The sequence below is a fragment of the Bos indicus x Bos taurus genome, chromosome 2 (genome assembly GCF_003369695.1).
Source record: "Bos indicus x Bos taurus breed Angus x Brahman F1 hybrid chromosome 2, Bos_hybrid_MaternalHap_v2.0, whole genome shotgun sequence".
In the NCBI taxonomy this organism is placed as follows: domain Eukaryota; kingdom Metazoa; phylum Chordata; class Mammalia; order Artiodactyla; family Bovidae; genus Bos; species Bos indicus x Bos taurus.
In genome coordinates this window covers 4,254,635-4,275,292 of record NC_040077.1, presented here as the reverse complement: position 1 = coordinate 4,275,292, position 20,658 = coordinate 4,254,635, and the positions used below count along the sequence as shown (strand labels likewise).

General features: G+C 41.6%; 1 protein-coding gene across 9 annotated transcripts in view; it reads right to left on the bottom strand.

The window, feature by feature from the left end:
• Positions 1-20,658, bottom strand: part of SAP130 (Sin3A associated protein 130) — a 78,093-nt gene that overhangs the window by 10,761 nt on the left and 46,674 nt on the right. For all 9 annotated transcript variants that reach the window (XM_027554604.1, XM_027554558.1, XM_027554594.1 and 6 more), the window contains 3 exons: positions 9,572-9,930; positions 2,985-3,233; positions 2,676-2,801 (listed from right to left, as the gene is read on the bottom strand). In XM_027554604.1, coding sequence (XP_027410405.1) covers positions 2,676-2,801; positions 2,985-3,233; positions 9,572-9,930 — 734 coding nt within the window. The remainder of the gene's footprint in view (positions 1-2,675; positions 2,802-2,984; positions 3,234-9,571; positions 9,931-20,658) is intronic.

The following is a 20,658-nucleotide window of genomic DNA, read 5'->3' as shown; positions in this document are numbered from 1 at the left end:
CCTAGAGGTTGCTGGGGGTAGCTAATGGCAGCTTCTGGGAGGGCTATCCCAATGAGTACTCCCCAGAACTGCTGCCGCCAGTATCTTTGTCCCTATAGTGAACCACGGCCATCCCCATGTTTAATTCCCATGGGTTGAAGGTTTTTCTGTTATCTGTTATTGGTTTCTAGTTTGAGTCTATCATGGCCAATGAAGATACTCTGCTGCTGCTGCTGCCAAGTTGCTTCAGTCGTGTCTGACTCTGGGCAACCCCATAGATGGCAGCCCACTAGGCTCTGCCGTCCCTGGGATTCTCCAGGCAAGAACACCAGAGTGGGTTGCCATTTCCTTCTCCAATACATGAAAGTGAAAAGTGAAAGTAAAGTCACTCAGTCGTGTCCGACTTTTCACAACCGCATGGACTGCAGCCTACCAGGCTCCTCCATCCATGGGATTTTCCAGGCAAGAGTACTGGAGTGGGGTGCCATTGCCTTCACTGAAGATGCTCTACATGATTTCAACTCTCTCCAAATTGTTGAGGTTTATGATCCTAAATGGAGAAGGCAGTGGCACCCCACTCCAGTACTCTTGCCTGGAAAATCCCATGGATGGAGGAGCCTGGTGGGCTGCAGTCCATGGGGTCCCAAAGAGTCGTACATGACTGAGTGACTTCATTTTCACTTTTCACTTTCATGCATTGGAGAAGGAAATGGCAACCCACTCCGGTGTTCTTGCCTGGAGAATCCCAGGGATGGCGGGGCCTGGTGGGCTGCCGTCTCTGGGGTCGCACAGAGTCGGACACGACTGAAGTGACTTAGCAGCGGCAGCAGCAGCATGATCCTAAATAAGGTCTATGTGCATCTTGAGAGAATATGTATTCTGCTGCAGTTCAAGTGTCCTATAAATGTCTACTAAATGTTGGTTTGTGGTATTCACTTCTTGCATATTCTTGCTGATTCTCTATCAAGTGCTTCTATCAATTGCTGAGACGAGTATGTTGATGTTCTAACTATAACCACATATTTGCCTACTATTTCTTTCAGCTGTTTTTGCTTCATATTTCTGAAGCTCTTGGGTTTTGCTGACTATTTTTTAAATCAGTATGTAATGCCTTTCTTCATTTCTGGTAATTTTCTTTCCTCTGAAGTCTATTTTATTCGATATTAATATAACCACTCTTTTAAAATCAACGTTTGCAACGTTTGGTCTTCCATCCTTTTACTGTCACTCTATGATACACTGTATCTGAAGCTTCTTACGGACAGAATATGGTTGCATCTTTTTTTCATTCTCTCTGCCAATCTGTGTGTTAATTGATATGTTAGATTATTTACACTTAAGATAATTACTGATATGTAAGGCTAAGTCTGCCAGGTTATTATTTGTTTTCTGTTTGCTTCCTGTGCTTCTTGCCATTTCTTTTTTTCCTTTTCTTCAAGTGAATTACCTGTTTTCAGTATTCTGTCTTTACTTGTTTATACGAATATGACTTTACAGCTTAGGCAAAACAGTTCAATTAAAGTTTAATAGTCAAGAGACTTGGCACAAAATGATTAATACATACATATTTGAACAGCAGATTTAGGAATCATCAATATTTTCAGCTGTCAAATTACCTTGAGATAGCTTATGAAGAGTGAATTCCAATAAGCAATAGGTATTTTCTTATAAGCCTTAAAATGTTACTAGGGAAACTGTAAATATTTTCCTGCTACAATATGGAATTCTGTGATGTGAAGAAATGTTTGGTGGCTCATATCCTACTTTCACCAAAGGCCCACAGCCTCTGATTTCTCTTTGGAAGTCTCACCCTCTTTTCTAAACTCAGGGTACACTCACGAGGAAGAAAAGCAGGGCAGTGCAGCCACCTCTGTGCTCCCATTCAGAGACTGAACTGTCAGGATCTTCACTCCTGCTCATGGGCTTTAGTCTGCACCATCTAACTTGGACTCATCTTGAGGCTTCAAGGGAACCCTCGGAGAAGCTTCTAAATACAATTTATTTGAGGGAATAGGAAATATGGCCAATTCTCTGAAAACTCACACTTCTCTATGCAATGATTATATTTGAGACTAATAACACTTAAAGTCTATCCACAGAAATATTTGCAGATTCAAGCAAACTGCTATCATCCATTTTCACTGTAAGTGTGTTTATTAGAATGTTATTCTCAAGTTCAACAACCACAAAAACATTTACTGTGTGCTCACACTAGATCATCCCACATATGTTTGAACAAATGTTGAACAAAAGATCTTTTGTTTCACATATGTTAAACAAAAGGCCTTTTGGAAAATACACTTTCTAGGGCTTATGCTGAATGTACATCTGAGCAGCCCGGGACTACTGTGGTCTATGTCCCATAACAATCTAGTATAGCTCCTCCTCAACTACTTTAGGGGCTAAGGAGGTCATCTGTCACTACCTGGGGAGTGGCAACACAGTAGTCTTATTCATTAGACTGTGTTCTCAGTAAAGTACATATAGCTTTCTACAGCAAAGGATAATTCTCCAAATTTTATGCTCAACTGTATATTATGCTTAAGAGTAAACAATAAATTTATAACAAAACTGACGGGGTTCTTTTTGAAGCTGGAAAACTGTGATTCTGTCTTTTCATTCTACTGTGACTTTAACACAGCTGAATGAAAAACCAACTGCATGAGTCAACACTAACCATTTCTGGCAAAACTGACCTTTGACCCGGACATCACTGTACCGCTGAAAGTGGTGGTAAGCAGCTTTCCAGGGGTTCCGATAGTGACGGAGCAAAGTAATGGGAGGTCTTGGACGCACTGGGACATACCTTACACCTTCTTCATCTATTTAAACGAGAAGAAAAAGAAAACATTATATAGCTTACTATATATTTGCAACAATATTTCCTGGTACAATTTCTGCAGATGAGCTGTAAGTGAAATAGTTACTGTAAACAGCCTCAGGGATAAACTCCTAGCTTAAGTGGGAAGCTTTCCATGACCAAAGTTAACTCAAGTGAGCATTACCAATATACTCCTTGGGAGGAGACTTGCGCTTCTCTGCCTTCACCAGAAGACTCTTGGCAGTGGACTTCTCGTCATCAGTGCTGTTTGTCTCCATCATATCCCCTTCTTCTGTTGAAATCACATGCTGCTGCTTCCGAGGCTTTTTCCTTGGCGAAGCACCAGGGGGTAAGTCACTTGTAGGCATGGACAGGTTGTTAGCCAGCAATGCAAGAGACGGAGACATGGTGTTGGTAGCCAGAGGAGGAACTGCTGTCATAGGAAACAGGGTGCACGTGTATGAGAACCCAAACACGGTGGAGAGTGTCAGCTGACTTCCATCAGAGAGAGCGTTAACAAAGACAGAAAAGACAGCCAATATCTACACGTGCCCAGGACGCTGCTAAAGCACGCTAACTGCGGCAGAGGTTGCCCGCTGCTCTCTGACGCCTCACACCTTCATCTCCCTTAGTACAAGGTGCTCCTCACCCTGAAATGGGCACACTGCCACTCAGCTGAAAGACTATATTTACTAGTTTCTCTTACGGTATGGTATGGCTATTTGAAATGAAAATTCTAGTGCTTTGCAGAAATTTTAAGAACTTTCCTTAAAAGAACGAAGGCTTTACCCACTCCGTGTCTTCTTCCTGTGACCCTGGAACTCAGATGGGATAGCTAGAGTTCCAGCAGCTATCTTGAGTCAAGAGCATTAGGGTCAAATTCTAGGGGTGGTAGAAGGCTGGATCCCTAAAGATTTTATGGAATCCACATAACATGGCTGGACTGTCTGCCCCAGGATTCACTTCAAGAGAAACAATAAAAACTTACATGTTCAAGCCACTATTTTTCAAGTCTTTCAACAGTAATTTCTAGGAGATAACCCATCACCTCATATAGGCTTCAATAATAATCTGGGTAAGCGGACAGTATTGCCCCTCAACTTAATGATGGGAAATGCGGCACACACCGCACAGAGAGTGATGGAGAGCTGGGTGGTGAGAGAGGCGGTCTGGCTTCAGAGCACAGCCAGTCCAGTGCCTCCAGACAAAGAGCATGCTAAGCACAAAGCCAACAGCGTTTGTTTGGGCTTGTATGGGTCATATATCTGGTGACTTGCAATTCATGATAAAAGCTCACCTCAACTCTTCTACTGTATCCTTGGTCCGTCCTTTCCTTCTACCATTCCTCAGCCATCCATTCCCAACAGTCACAGCCTCAACTCTGTCATCTAATCTCAATCTCTAACATCTGACTTTCCAGTCAAAAGCAACTCTCTTTCCAGGTCATTTCTCTTAGCAACTCACCTCCAACAATTCTTATACACCATTAAGAACTATTTTCCATTAACCATAGTAGTTTTTTTGCTGTCATTCATCCCTGTAATATCTTCTCTTTCTGATCATCGGGTTTTAGCTCTCCTATCAATTTTATTTATTCACTTACTGTCCCTTCTCATGCTATACTGCACTCACTGAACAAAAAGCACAGCAGGTTAAACCCAACTCTCCAACTAAGTCTACACCTATGCAGCTGAGGGCAGCCAGAGGAAAACACACAGCAATGCAAACAGGCCTCCTGACAGCAGGCCGGCACTGCTGCTGGAAGATCCTCCCGCATCTGCCAGGTCCATTTGCCCTCCACACTTCCCATACTGCCCTTTCCCTCAGCTAATGCCTATGCTTTCTATTTGACAGAAAAACACAGAAATCATCAGAAGGAAACGTCCATAAATTCCCACCACATATACCCACTCACTTGCACGGTGACCAGGCACTTCCTTTCTCTCTGTGCTTTCAGGAAAGGCAGATTCCTTCACTTTCAAGGTAGGTCCCACCCACTCTCATCTCCTCAGACATCGCCGCAAGAATTCATCTTTTTCCTGCATCATCAGTTCTTTCCTCTTTATTGGCTCATTCCCATTAACATACAAAACTCATTTGTCCTGTCTTAAAAATAACTTTGGGGCTTCCCTGGTGGCCCAGTGGTTAAGAATCCACCTGCCAATGCAGGGGACATGAATTCGATCCCTGGTCTGGGAAAATCCCACCTGCCACAACTACTGAAGCATACACGCTTAAAGCCTGTGCTCCACAAGAGAAACCACCACAGTGAGAAGTCTGGGCACCATAATGAAGAACAGCAACCAGAGAAAGCCCACGTGCAGCAACGAAGACCCAGTGTAGCCAAAAAGAAAACTTGGCATCATTTCCCTTCAGTTATTGGCCTTCCTTTTTCTGGTGCTTTATAACAAGTGCCTCAAGTGCTGTTTATACTCAATGTCTCTCACAGTTATCTCCCAGCTTTCTCCTGAACCCACACCCCACCATGCTGTGGCCCAATATGATTACGTGGCAAATGCTCTTCTCAAGATCTGCATGACCTTCATGTTGTTATACCCAATGGTCGCTGCTCAGTGCTTACCTTACTCTCTCTCTCAGCAGCTGTAACCCTTGTCCTGGCTTTCCAGGACATCACACACTCCACGTTTTATTCCTATCACTCCAGCCTGTCCATTTAGTCTTCTTTGCTGGTTTTGGACTCCTCCCTTCTGAAAATGGTGCAGTGCCCCAGGGTTCAATTTACAACTACTTCTGTTTCTTATCAGCACTCATTCCTCAGATGATCCTATCCATTACCCAGCCAGGCTCATGGCTTTAAACATAATTCATACATATAATGGCAACTCCCCAATTTACACCGGCAACTTAATTTTCTTCTAAAAGCTAGGCTTACAGATCAGACTACTTGATGTCCACTTGAAAGTCTAACTCAAACTCACCAGAGCAAAAACTAACTCCTAATCTCTCCCTACACAATGGAGTCCCCCTGCTGTACTGAAAATGAGGGTTTCCAGTTTTGTGTTTGTACTCGGTCTCTCAGTCATGTCTGACTCTTTTGAGACTCCACGGACTGCAGCCTGCCAGGCTCCTTTGACCATGGAATTTTCCACACAAGAATACTGGAGTGGGGTGCCATTTCCTACTCCAGGGGATCTTCCTGACCCAGGGATCGAACCTGTGTCTCTTGCGCTTCCTGCAGTGGCATGTGGATTCTTCACCACTGTGCCATCTGGGAAGTCCTATGCTTCTAGTTACTAAGATCAAATCTTTAGTTTCCTCTGATGCTGTTCCTCATGCACAATATCCCTATTTAAAGAAATCCTCTCAGTTCTTCAATAAAATATCTATACTCTCACCACGTCACACCACTGGTACTGCTACTTCCTTGGCTGAAACCTTCACTGGTCCCTGCTGTTAAAGCAGTAGCCTCTAAACACATCTCCCTAATTCTAATCTTGTTCCCAGTCTTTTTTTCTACAGAGTAACCAGAGTGGTCTATTAAAAACAGAAGTGAACTCAAGTTCCTCCTCTCCTCAGAACCCTCTCATAGCTCCCAGCTCCCTCAGCAAAGTTAAAGTCCTTCCAGAGGCTCCTAAGCTCTCACAGTCCTGACCCGTATCTCTGGCCTTCTCTCTCCCACTGCCCTCGCTTACTCAGCTCCATCTGTCAATGCCTCTGTGCTGTGTTGAGCACAAGAGGCACATTACTATCTTAGGCTTTTACATTTACTGCTTTCTTAGTCTGAAATGCTTTTTTTCCAGATACTCTCATGGCCAGCACTTCATCTCTTCAATGTCTCTACTCAAAGATCATTTCTTCAGTAAAGCTTTCCCTTTAAAACTCTTAAAAAAAATCACACCTCCAGCCCTAACTTTCCCTTACATTTTGTCCTTTATTTTACTTTTTACCACAATAAACTGTGGAAAATTCTGAAAGAGATGAGAATACCAGACCACCTGATCTGCCTCTTGAGAAACCTGTATACAGGTCAGAAGCAATAGTTAGAACTGGATGTGGAACAACAGACTGGTTCCAAATAGGAAAAGGAGTACGTCAAGGCTGTATATTGTCACCCTGCTTATTTAACTTATATGCAGAGTACATCATGAGAAATGCTGGGCTGGAAGAAGCACAAGCTGGAATCAAGATTGCCGGGAGAAATATCAATAACCTCAGATATGTAGATGACATCACCCTTATGGCAGAAAATGAAGAAGAACTAAAGAGCCTCTTGGTAAAAGTGAAAGAAGAGAGTGAAAAAGTTGGCTTAAAGCTCAACATTCAGAAAACGAAGATCATGGCATCTGGTCCCATCACTTCATGGCAGATAGACGGGGAAACAGTGGAAACAGTGGCTGACTTTATTTTTCTGGGCTCCAAAATCACTGCGGATAGTGATTGCAGCCATGACATTAAAAGATGCTTGCTCCTTGGAAGCAAAGTTATGACCAACCTAGATAGCATATTCAAAAGCAAAGACATTACTTTGCCAACACAGGTCTGTCTAGTCAAGGCTATGGTTTTTCCAGTGGTCATGTATCGATGTGAGAGTTGGACTGTAAAGAAAGCTGAGTGCAGAAGAATTGATGCTTCTGAACTGTGGTGTTGGAGAAGACTCTTGAGAGTCCCTTGGACTGCAAGGAGATCCAACCAGTCCACACTAAAGGAGATCAGTCCTGGGTGTTCATTGGAAGGACTGATGTTGAAGCTGAGGCCACCTGATGCGGAGAGCTGATTCATTTGAGAAGACCCTGATCTGGGAAAGACTGAAGGCAGAAGGAGAAGGGGACGACAGAGAATGAGATGCTGGATGGCATCATTGACTCGATGGACAGGAGTTTGAGTGAACTCCGGGAGTTGGTGATGGACAGGGACACCTGGTTTGCTGCAGTCCGTGGGATCGCAAAGAGTTGGACGTGACTGAGCGACTGAACTGAACTCTTACTAGAATGTAATCTTCAAGAAGATGGGAGATGTGCATGATCTGTACAAAGTGCTTGGTGAAAAGCCTGACAGAACCAAGGCTGGTGCTGAGCCCTACAATTTGAGGAAGAACTAGGGTCAGATTCCTAGTATGGGAAGGTAAGAGGAACTGTCTAGAAGGGTGACAGAGCAGATGAACAGCATTTCATTTCCCCTCCGGGGTGACCCATAGCATCTTTCAACAGAAGTGCTGAAGTATCATAGGGTGTTACCATAGGATGTTTCATGGCATTATAAATGAAAATAAATAAGCAAATAAATACACAGCAGATTTACAAACTGTAGGCACAGTATGACTACGCCTCTTAACTGAACGAATGTTATGGGAGGTGGGGGCCTTCATGCCAAAATGGTAGAGGGTAATAGTAGGTAACTACAGCACAAAGTGACTTGCTTTTCACTTTGGCTTTGTCTGTATTACATAAATTTCATACACTGAATGTTACTTTTATAGTCAGGAAAAATAAGACTCCACAATAAATTATGAAAAAAACAGAAAACAGGGACTTCCCTGGTGGTCCAGTGGTTAAGAACCTGCCTTCCAATGCAGGGGACATGGGTTTGGTTCCCTTGGCAAGGAGCTAAGAGTCCACATGTCACGGGGCAACTAGGCCATGTGCTTTAATGAAAGATCTGGCAGGCAACAATGAAGACCCTGAGTGCCACAACAGAGATCTCATATGCCTAACCAAGGGTCACAGCCAAAAACCCGCCCCAAAACAACAAAGAACCCAACAAACAAACAAATGCCTGGAAAATCAAGCAAACAGAAAGCAAGCCTCTCAAGTGACCTGCCTTTCTACAAACTGGAAGTTTAGAGTTGAGAAGAAAACAAAAAGGGATAGTGGTACTTTTGAGATTTTACTAATCATAAATGTTTATCAAGAGACTAATTTTAACAATGCAAATCTTACTTTATTACATAAACAAAGGCAAAGCATACTGGGAGGTAATCAATCATAAATTAACCAGCATTTAGCTATAATCACACTGAGAAATGGAGTATCATCTGCCTTATCAATCAACAAGGATGTCACACTCACCTAGCTCTCCAAGATAACCAGGAAGGAGAACTGTATCTGTGGTTTGGCAGCCGTTAGGCTGCAGCCACTCCCTGTGGTGAGCACTGAGGAAAAATGAAGGATCCTGGCCAGAGAGAGCTGAGATACGTATGAAAGGAACGATTTCAGTGAGCCCAGACTCTCTGATCTTCCTACACATAGAAAAGCGCTAAATTCCTTAACTTGAGATATCTGGTTTTCTTCAATTCACAAAAATATTTTCACAGTTCAGACCACCTGTCCCGTGTTGCAAACTTCTATATAACCCGATTCCTCCCCCTGCCTCCTTAGAGCAGTTCTTTAAGGGTCACTTGAGATGCTGTCTCCCAGGCTAAAAGTCCTAAAAATTTCCACTGAATAAAACATAACTCTCAATTTTTAGATTATGACTATTTTTTAAGTTGACAGTATTGTGATCCTCTTTATATGGTAATACTTCCTTAATGAATATAAGAAGCTATGTTTAAAAATACTCTTGGGGAAACAATCTTTTCATTGATTTGGGTGAGGAATAAAATTAGTTACAAAAATGGCAGCAATATGGTTTTAAGTTTGGAAAAGGATGCTTTCTTCTATTTATTAAAAACTAATGAAATGGAAATTTCAAGTGGGAATCTAGGAGTCAGGCTTCCAGACTGAGGGTCATACAAGAGTTTGGACTCTCGAGGAGAGTAAGAAAAGGGGAAGAAGCAATTGCCAGCAAAGAGTATCCTACAAATGAACTTACCAGAAACTGGCCTCATGATGTCCATTGGTTCCACTTCTTCTTTAACTTTTATCTCTGGTACAGGAGGGCCCAAAACAGAAGATAGACTGCCACCCACGGCTGCTGACGGTGGAGGGGCAGCGGCAATGGTAGTGATGGGTGGAGTGATGGGAACTGCTCCAGGAATGGTTGGAAGGGCGACCGCTGGTTGTGACGGGGGACTAGCTGCTGCAATCATAGTTGGAATGGCTGGTGGAGGCTGCTGAGTGGTGGGTGGGACTGCAATGGTGGGCTGATCACTATTTTGACTGGACATGGTCTCCATAGACACAGTGACTGGAGTGGCCATTGATACGTGGATTTCTGACTTGGGTTTGGCACTGAAAAATAAAAGCAAAGATGATGTAGCAAACAACAGAAAATTTACTTAACCTGGATTATCTCAGACGTGAATATTTGTCCAACACACAGTACAACTAAAACTCTATTCCTTGATTTTAGAAGTTGAACTTTAAGGTAACTTTTACAGGGAATTCAAGTTTTAGAACCATTGCCATCAAGTTTTTATAGGCAGTAATAAAATTAACTTAGAAAACAAAGAGCAGTTTAAACAAATTACTGAAAGTCACTTCACTGAAAGGCATTCAGTTTTCATCAAGGTAGTGTATTTTTCCCTCCAAGAATTTGTTACTGTGTATGTTGCCTTGGGAGCTTCAAAAATTGAGTAGATGCAAAACAATATAAATTGAGAATAACTTCCCTCCACTTTGCATACCCAGCCCTCTACCCACAGGCACCACTCTTATAACCTTCCAGTATATGTTTCATCAGAGATACTTCAGACATCTACAAATATACTGTTCAAAAATGTATTGATTTTTGTCAGCTTTATACGACAAAATTAATGTCCTTACAAATTCTTCTCAAACATTTTTTTAAGTCAAATATTTCATTTAACAGCTGTAAAAGTTTGCCTATTTATATTACTACTACTGAAAATGCAAAAGTATCAAAAGCAACACAAGATAATACACTCAAGCTCAAGGCCAAAAACAATTGGACTTGTATAGGCAAAAAATTCAATATTGACTGAGACCTCAAAAAATGAACTAAACAGGAATCAGAAATCTAAATGCAAAAATGTAAAACCATGAAACTTTCATGATCAGAGTTCTTAGACATGATACTAAAAGCATAATTCATAGAAGAAAAAAAAACCAGATAAATTGGGCATCATCAAAATTCAAAAAGTCTGCTATGCTAAAGACCATTACAAAAGGTTGAAAAAACTAGGCACAGATTGAAAAAAAAAAATACCAAAAAACCATCTGAGGGGTGCATTTCAGGACACTGCATTAAGTACAATAAGCCAATCACAAAGACAAAGACAGTTGGCACTCTATATACCTGGCAGGCTCCACATCTGCGGACTCAACCAGCAGGAAATGGAAAATATTCAGGGAAAAAAAATTCCACAAAGCAAAACTTGAACTTGCTGCATACTCGCTATGACTTACGCAGCAACGACACTGTATGTATTTAAGTAATCCAGAGATGCATAGGTTACATGCAAAGACTGTGCCATTTTATATAAGGGGCTTGAGCTTCTATGGATTTTGGTATCTGCAGTGGTGTGGGTTATGGAAACAATGCCCCAGGGATATCGAGGGGTGATTGTACTGTAGGACTCCATTTATATGAGGTACCTAGAGTAGTCAAATTCATTGTAAAAGAAAGCAGAATGGTGATTTCCAAATGTGCACTCATCTCCTGGGGGAACACCAAAATCACAACTAGCTGCTGAACAACCACTGACAAGAGGACGTTTGCATCAAAAAAACGATACCCCATGTCCAAGGACAAAGGAGAAGCTGCAGCGAGACGACAGGAGGGGCGCAATCATGATAAAATCAAATCCCATACCTGCTGGGTGGGTGACCCACAGACTGGAGACCCACAATACCAAAGAAGTTCTCCCACTGCAAAGGATCTAGGCCCCACGTCAGACTTCCCAACCTGGGAATTTGGCAAAGGGATGGAATCCCCAGGGAATCCGACTTTGAAGGAAAGTGGGATTTGATTACACAACTTCCATAGGACTGGTGAAAACGGAGATGCTTGTAGGGCACAAACAAAACAATGTGCGCACCAGGACCCAGGGGAAAGGAACAGTGACCCCACAGGAGACTCGAGTCAGACCTGCCTGTGAGTATCTGAGGGTCTCCTGCAGAGGCATGCATTGGCAGTGGCCTGCCGCAGGGACAGGGCACTGGCAGCAGCAGTCCTGGGAGGTATATGTTGGGGCAGATCCTTTGGAAGGTAGCCTTTAGCCTTACCATAGAGCCTGTCTGACTCCAGGACTGGCCCGCCTCAGGCCAAACAACTAACAGGAAGGGAGCACAGCCCCACCCACTAGCAGACATTGGATTAAAGATTTAATGAGCATTGTCTTGCCCATCAGAGTAAGACCTAGTTTTCAGGAAGGTTGCACAAGCCTCTTATCCTTATCCATCAGAGGGCAGACAGAAGAATCAAGTGCCACAATACCACACCTTGCAGAACAAAAACCACATCACAAAAAGCTAACAAAAATGATCACAAAGATCACAGCGTTGTCTAACCCAATGAAGCAATGAGCCATGACATCCATGCAGGGCCAACCAAGGTGGAGAGGTCATGGTGGAGAGTTCTGACAAAACATAGTCCACTGGAGAAGGCAACAGCAAACTACTTCAGTATTCTTGCTTCGAGAACCCAATGAACAGTATGTAAAGGCAAAAAGATACGACACAGGAAGATGTGTGTGTGTGTATATATATATATACACCCCAGGTTGGTAGGTGTCCAATATGCTACTGTGGAAGAGCAGAGAAACAGCTCCAGAGAGAATGAAGAGGCTTGGCCAAAACAGAAATGGCACTCAGTTGTGGATGTGTTTGGTGGTGAAAGTAAAGTCTGATGCTGTAAAGAACTATACTGCATAGGAACCTGGAATGTCAGGGTCATAAATCAAGGTAAACTGGACATGTCAAGCAGGAGATGGACCAGAATGGGCAAATTTAATTCAGATGACCATGATATCTATTACTGTGGGAAAGAATCCCTTAGAAGAAATGAAGTAGCCCTCATAGTCAATAAGAATCTGAAATTCAGTACTTGGGTGCAATCTCAAAAATGACAGAATGATCTTGTCTAATATCCTTGGTTATATCACTGCTGGTGCTTTAATTTTGCTTCTCATAATCATTCTTCCTTGTATTGTCAGGATTCTTCGGCAGAACATTCAGAAGCTCATGACTGAGCTGCATCTGGCTGTTTTAAAAAATAAAAAAGGGGGAAATGCCGGTGGAGCTGGCGGTGAGGAGCTCCACTCATGGCAATGGTCATGAGGAAGGAGGCTCGGCATATGCAAAGGCGGGATCAAGCCTCAGGAGTTCCCCCCTGGAAATTCTCGAGCATCTACCCCCCAAAACCAGAGTCTGCCTACTTTCTGCTTTGTGCTCTCACCTACACCTCTGACTTTATGGGGGGCTGTCCCCCACTACCTCTCTCTGAGGTCAACTTATAGCTCCAGTTAATAAAGTTCCTGGGTGTGATAGTGTTTCAACCTATAAACTCCTTTGGAAGTCCTCTAGCCTGCATGAATAGGTTTTTCTGGCCACATGTGATTGTTCGGAGCCTCCCAACTGTGAGAGGCATGAGATGTTCTAAACTGTCTAAATACAGATTCCTTTGAGCAGTTAAAAGATTGATTAGAAATTGTATTGGTGAAGGGTTTTTCACTTGTTGGGCCAATGTTTGCTGCTAAGTTTCCATATCCCTTACCTGCTGTGTCCCTGGCAGTGTATTGATTTTGGTGTAAGTAGTAGCTTTAATGTTTGTGACCTTGGACCCTTGAGTTAATTCTTTTCTTGTTATAGCCCACCACACCTTTGCCCTGTTATAGCCCACCACACCAATGCTTTTGGAGGGTGGTGCTTGAATTAGTCAAGCACCTTTAGAGAAAAATAAGTTTTCTGAAGAAAGGGTCTTAAAATCTTAACAGGCCTCTGGGCCAGAAGATGATGCAAATCACCTAAACTTTTGCATATGTTAAGTTTGCAGGAAGAAAGCCTGGCATACTGCATGACTCTACCCCTTCCCCCATTATCCTCTATGCATAACTTAAGGTATAAAAACTACTTTGGAAAATAAAGTGCGGGCCTTGTTCACCGAAACTTGGTCTCCCCATGTCGTTCTTTCTCTCACCTTCTGGCAGAATTATTCAGCCTCTTTTCTCCACTGAATTTCCTCACTGAGCTATCCTTATTTAACCACTCTTTATATCTTTAATTAACATTTAAGTAAGCTATTGTTTCCTGATTGCCGAAGCCGTCTCCCCTTCGAAACCCCTGGATCCACCGGGGCTGGACCCCGGCAGTAAACCATTCAATATCACAGTAATCCAAGTCTATGCCCCAAATACTAATGCTGAAGAAGTGAAGCTGTACAGTTCTACAAAGATCTACAAGACCTTTTAGAACTAACACCCCCCCAAAAGTCTTTTCATTGTAGGGGATTTGAATGCAAAAGGAGGTAGCCAAGAGATACCTGGAATAACAGGAGCTTGGCCCTGGAGTATAAAATGAGGCAGGGCAAAGGCTAACAGAGTTTTGCCAAGAAAAAACACTGGTCATAACAAACACCCTCTTCCGTCAACACAAGAGGTGACTACACATGGACATCACCAGATGGTCAATACTGAAATTAGACTGATAATATTCTTTGCAGTCAAAGATGGAGAAACTCTATACACTCAGCAAAAACAAGACATGGAGCTGTCTGTGGTTCCAATCATGAGCTCCTTATTGAACAATTCAGGTTTAAATTGAAGAAAGTAGGGAAAAACCACTAAACCATTCAGTTCAGTTCAGTTTCAGTTCAGTCGCTCAGTCGTGTCCGACTCCTTGTGACCCCACGAATCACAGCATGCCAGGCCTCCCTGTCCATCACTAACTCCCGGAGTTCACTCAGACTCACGTCCATCGAGTCAATGATGCCATCCAGCCATCTCATCCTCTGTCATCCCCTTCTCCTCCTGCCCCCAATCCATCCCAGCATCAGAGTCTTTTCCAATGAGTCAACTCTTCACATGAGGTGGCCAAAGTACTGGAGTTTCAGCTTTAGCATCATTCCTTCCAAAGAAATCCCAGGGCTGATCTCCTTTAGAATGGACTGGTTGGATATCCTTGCAGTCCAAGGGACTCTCAAGAGTCTTCTCCAACACCACAGTTCAAAAGCATCAATTCTTTGGCGTATGACCTAAATCAAATCCCTTATGATTATACAATGGAGGTGACAAAGAGATTCAAGGGATTAGACTTGACAGACAGACTGCCTGAAGGACAGACTGCCTGAAGAACTATTGATGGAGGTTTGTAACCAGGTACAATAGGTGGCGACCAAACCATCCCAAAGAAAAAGAAGTACAAGAAGGCAAACTGGTTGAGGTCTTATAAATAGCTGAAAATAGAAGAGAAGTGAAAGGTAAAGGGGAAAGTGAAAGATACACCCAACTGAATGCAGAGTTCCAGAGAATAGCAAAGAGAGATAAGAAAGCCTTAAGTGAACAATGCAAAGAAACAGAGGAAAACAATAGAATGGGAAAGACTAGAGATCTCTTCAAGAAAATTAGAGATAGCAAGGGAACATTTCATATAAAGATGGGCACAATAAAGGACAGAAAGGCAAGGACCTAACAGAAGCAAAGAGATTAAGAAAAGGTGGCACAAATACACAGAAGAACTATACAAAAAAGGTCTTTAATGACCTGGATAACCATGATGGTGTGATCACTCACCTAGATCTAGGCATCTTGAAGTGTGAAGTCAAGTGAGTCTTAGGAAGCATTACTATGAACAAAGCTAGTTCAGGTGATGAAATTTCAGCTGAGCTATTTTAAATCCTAAAATACCATGCTGTTAAAAAGTGTTGCACTCAATATACCAGCAGATTTGGAAAACTCAGCAGTGGTCACAGGACTGGAAAAGATCAGTTTTCATTCTAATCCCAAAGAAAGAAAATGCCAAAAATGTTCAAACCACCATACAATTGCACTCATTTCACATGCTAGCAAAGTAATACTCAAAATCCTTCAAGCTAGGCGTCAACACCACATAAATCAAGAATTTCCAGATGTACAAGCTAGATTTAGAAAAGATAGAGGAACCAGAGATCAAATTGGCAACATATGCTGGATCACAGAAAATGCAAGGGAATTCCAAAAAAAAGTACTTCTGCTTCACTGACAATGCTAAAGCCTTTGGCTGTGTGGATCACAACAAACTATGGAAAATTCTTAAAGAATACCAGACCACTACACTTGTCTCCTGAGAAACCTATTTGCAGGTCAAGAAGCAACACTTAGAAATGGACATGGAACAATGGACGTTCAAATTTGGGAAATGAGTACATAAAGGATGTATAATGTCACCCTGCTATTTAACTTATAGGCAGAGTACATCGTGCAAAATGCTGGGCTGGATGAATACCAAGCTGGAATCAAGATCGCTGGGAGAAATACCTCACATATGCAGATAATATCACTCCAATGGCAGAAAGTGAAGAAGAACTAAAGACCCTCTTGATGGAGGTGAAAGAAGAGAGTGAAAGAGCTGGCTTAAAACTCAACATTCAAAATATTAAGATCATGGCATCAGGTCCCATCACTTCATGGCAAACAGAGGGGGAGAAAGTGGAAAATAGTGGCACAGTTTATTTTCCTGGGCTCCCAAAATCACTGAGGACAGTGACTGCAGCCACAAAATTTAAAGACACTTGTTCTTAGAAGGACAGCTGTGACAAACCTAGACAGTATATTAAAAAGCAAAGGCATCACTTTGCCGACAAAGGTCAGTATAGGCAAAGCTATGGTTTTTCCAGTAGTTATGTATGGATTTAAGAGTTGGACCATACAGAAGGCTGACACCGAAGAACTGATGCCTTCAAAATATGGTGCTGGAGAAGATTCCTGAGAGTTCCTTGGACTGCAAGGAGATCAAACCAGTGAATCCTAAAGGAAATCAACCCTGAATATTCACTGGAGGGACTGGTGCTGAAGCTGAAGCTCCAATGCTTTGGCCACCGGATGCAAAGAACTGACTCATTTGAAAAGACCCTGACGCTGGGAAAGACTGAAGGTGGGAGGAGAAGGGGATGACAGAGGATGAGATGGTTGGATGGCATCACCGACTCAATGGGACATGAATCTGAGTAAACTCTGGGAGTTGGTGATGGATAGGGAGGCCTGGAATGTTGCATTCCATCGTGTTTCAAGAAGTCAGACAAGACTTAGCTACTGAACCAACAATAGAATCATATATATTGATAATTGCCTTAGAGTAAATGGATTAAATGCACCAACTAAAAGACAAAAGACTGGTTGGATGAAAATAAAAACAAGACCCATGTGAGACCTAGGGACACTTACAGACTGAAATTAAGGAGATGGCAAAAAGTATTCCATGCAAATGGGAATCATAAGAAAGGTGGAGTAACAATATTTGTATCAGACAAACTTTAAAACAAATATTGTTATAAGAGAAAAAGAAGGACACTGCATAATGTTCAAGGGTTCAATCCAAGAAGACAATATAACAACTATAAATACATATGCACTCAACATAGGAACACCTCAGTATGTAAGGCAAATACCAACAACTATAAAGGGATAAATCGACAGTAACACAACAATAGTGGGGTAGTTTAAAACCCCACTTTCAACAACGGACAGATTATCTGGTAGAAAATTAATAAAGAAACTCAGGCTTTAAACGACACGTTAGATCAGATGGACTTAATTAATATTCACAGAGCATTCCAACCAAAAGCAGCAGATACACATTCTTCTCAAGTGCACATGGAACATTCTTCAGGACTGACCACTTGTTGGATCACAAGGTGAGCCTTGGTAAATTTATGAAAACTGAAATCATATCAAACATCTTTTCTGATCACAACTGCTATGAAATCAGAAATAAAGTACAAGAAAAGAACTATAAAAAACACAAACACATGGCAGCTAAACAACATGCTACTAAACAAGCAATGGGATCACTGAGGAAATTTAGAGAAAATAAAATAATACTTAGAGACAAATGCAAACTAAAGCACAAAACTTATGGGATGCAGCAAAAGGAGCTCTAAGAGGGAAGTTTATAGCAGTATAATGTTACCTCACAAAAAAAGAATAATCTCAAATAAACTACATAACCTTACACCTAAAACCCCTAGAGAAAGAAAAACAAACAAAATCTAAAGTTGGCAGAAGGAAAGAAATCATAAAGATCATAGCAGAAATAAATGAAATAGAGACAAAAACAATCGCAAACATCAATGAAATTAAAAGTTGGTTCTTTGAAAAGATAAAATCGATAAACTTTTAGTAGGACTCATGAAGAAAAAAAGGGAGAGGACTTACATTAATAAAATTAGAAATGAAAAAGGAGACATTACAACTGACTCCACAGAAATACCGAGAATCATGAGACTACTATGAGAAACAGTGTGCCAACAAAACGGACAACCTGGAAGAAAAGGACAAACCAATCAAAAGCAACGAAATTGAAATTGTGATTAAAAACCCCCCAATAAATGAAAGTTCAGGACCTGATTGCTTCACAGGCAAATTTAATCAAACATTTAGAGAAAAGTTAACATCTATCCTTCTGAAACTGTTTCCAAAAACTGCAGAGGAAGGAACACTTTCAAACTCATTTTTGAGGTCACCATCACACCCTAATACCAAAACCAGAAAGTGGGCAAAGAGGGTACATATCTTAACATGCTGCTGCTGCTAAGTCGCTTCAGTCATGTCCGACTCTGTGTGACCCCATAGACGGCAGGCCACCAGGCTCCCCGTCCCTGGGATTCTCCAGGCAAGAACACTGGAGTGGGCTGCCATTTCCTTCTCCAATGCACAAAAGTGAAAAGTGAAAGTAAAGTCGCTCAGTTGTGTCTGACCCTCAGCGACCCCATGGACTGCAGCCTATCAGGCTCCTCCGTCCATGGGATTTTCCAGGCAAGAGTACTGGAGTGGGGTGCCACTGCCTTCTCCGATATCTTAACATAATAAAGGCCATATACGACAAACCTACAACTAGCATCATATTCAGTGGTGAAAAGCTGAAAGCATTCCCTCTAAAACCAGGAATAAGACAAGGATTCTACTCTCACTTCTTTTATTCAACATAATTTTGGGAGTCTTAGCTACAGTAATCAGGAAAGAAAAGGAAGTAAAGGGAATCCAAATTGGAAAAGAAGTTGTTAAACTGTCACTGTTGACAAAATGACATGATACTATACACAGAAGATCCTAAAGATGCTACCAGAAAACTACTAGAACTCATCAATGAATCTGGTAAACTTGCAGGTTACAAAATTAACACGCAGCAATCTGTTGCATTTCTATACACTAACAACAAAAGATTAGAAAGAGAAAATTCAGGAAACAATTCCATTTACCACCACCTCATAAAGAATGAAATACCTATGAATAAACCCACCTAAGGAAACAAAAGTATAAGTACTCGGAAAAGTATAAGATGTTGAGGAAAGAAACTGAAGAAGACATAAACAGATGGAAAGATATACCATGATCGTGGATTGGAAGAATCAATATCGTCAAAATGACTGAACTACTCTAGGCAATTTACAGATTCAATGCAATCCCTATCAAATTAGCAATGGCATTTTTCACAGAACTAGAACAAAAATCTCAAAATTTGTTTGGAGACACAAAAGACCCCGAATAGCCAAAGCAATCTTGAGAAAGAAAATGGAGCCGGAGGAATCAAACTCCTGACTTCAGATTATACTACAAAACTAGTCATCCAAACAGTAAGGTCCTGGCACAAAAACAGAATTACAGATCAATGGATCAGGACAGAAACCCAAAAATAAGATCACGCACCTGTGGTCAATTAACCTATGACAAAGGAGGCAAGAGTGCACAACGTTGGAAAAACAGTCTCTTCAACAAACGGTGCTGGGAAAACAGTGACACACATGTTTAAAAAATGAAATTAGATCATTCCTTAACTCCATACACAAAAATAAGCTCAAAATAGGTTAAAGACCTAAATGTGAAACTGGACACTATGTAACTCCTAGAGGAAAACATAGGCAGAACACTCTCTGACATAAATCACAGCATTATCTTATTTGATCTGTCTCCCACAGTAATGGAAGTAAAAACAAAAATATACAAATGGGATCTACTTAAACCCAAAAGTTTCTGCACAGCAAAGGAAACAACAAACAAAATGAAAAGACAACCCTCAGACTGGGAGAAAATATTTGCAAACGATGCGACTGATACATCGCAAAATTTACTAACAGCTCAAAACACCTAACAGCCTAAATACACATTTCTCCAAAGAGAAATCTTTATCTGCACTAGCAAGGATAAAGATGCTACTATGAAATGTGCACAAAGATTCCAAGGATTAGTTAAGGTAGATAAGCTATCCCTGTAAGTGATACTGGCAAAAACCTCACATTAAAGGAACTCATGGAGAAAATTTACAATAATGAAAATACAAAAGATAAAATGTCAGGGCAGATCCAAATTTAGAAAGCAATATGACAATTCACTAAAGCACAGGACTCTTGCACAAATTATATAATGTGAATAAGGCAAGCACTGTTCCAATTAAGTTGAATTCCAATTAAGTCCCTTAGTACTCATCCCCCAGGGGATATGAAAATCCAGATACCAAACTTGTGGATGCTCAGCATGTGTTTATACCCTCGGATACAGAGGGTGAACTCTTGATGAGTTTTTACAAAGAAATAAAACATTTTAATGTTCTAATGTCTCAGTGCTTCTGATGTTCAAATTACAGTGTACTAAGTAAATTTTAGTTTTATTATTATTTTTTTTTCTATTTCCCTATATATTATAGGCTTCTCTGGATGGCATCACTGACTTGATGGACGTGAGTCTGAGTGAACTCTGGGAATTGGTGACGGACAGGGAGGCCTGGCGTGCTGCGATTCACGGGGTCGCAAAGAGCTGGACACGACTGAGCGACTGAACTGAACTGAACTGAACCAGTGGCTCAGATGGT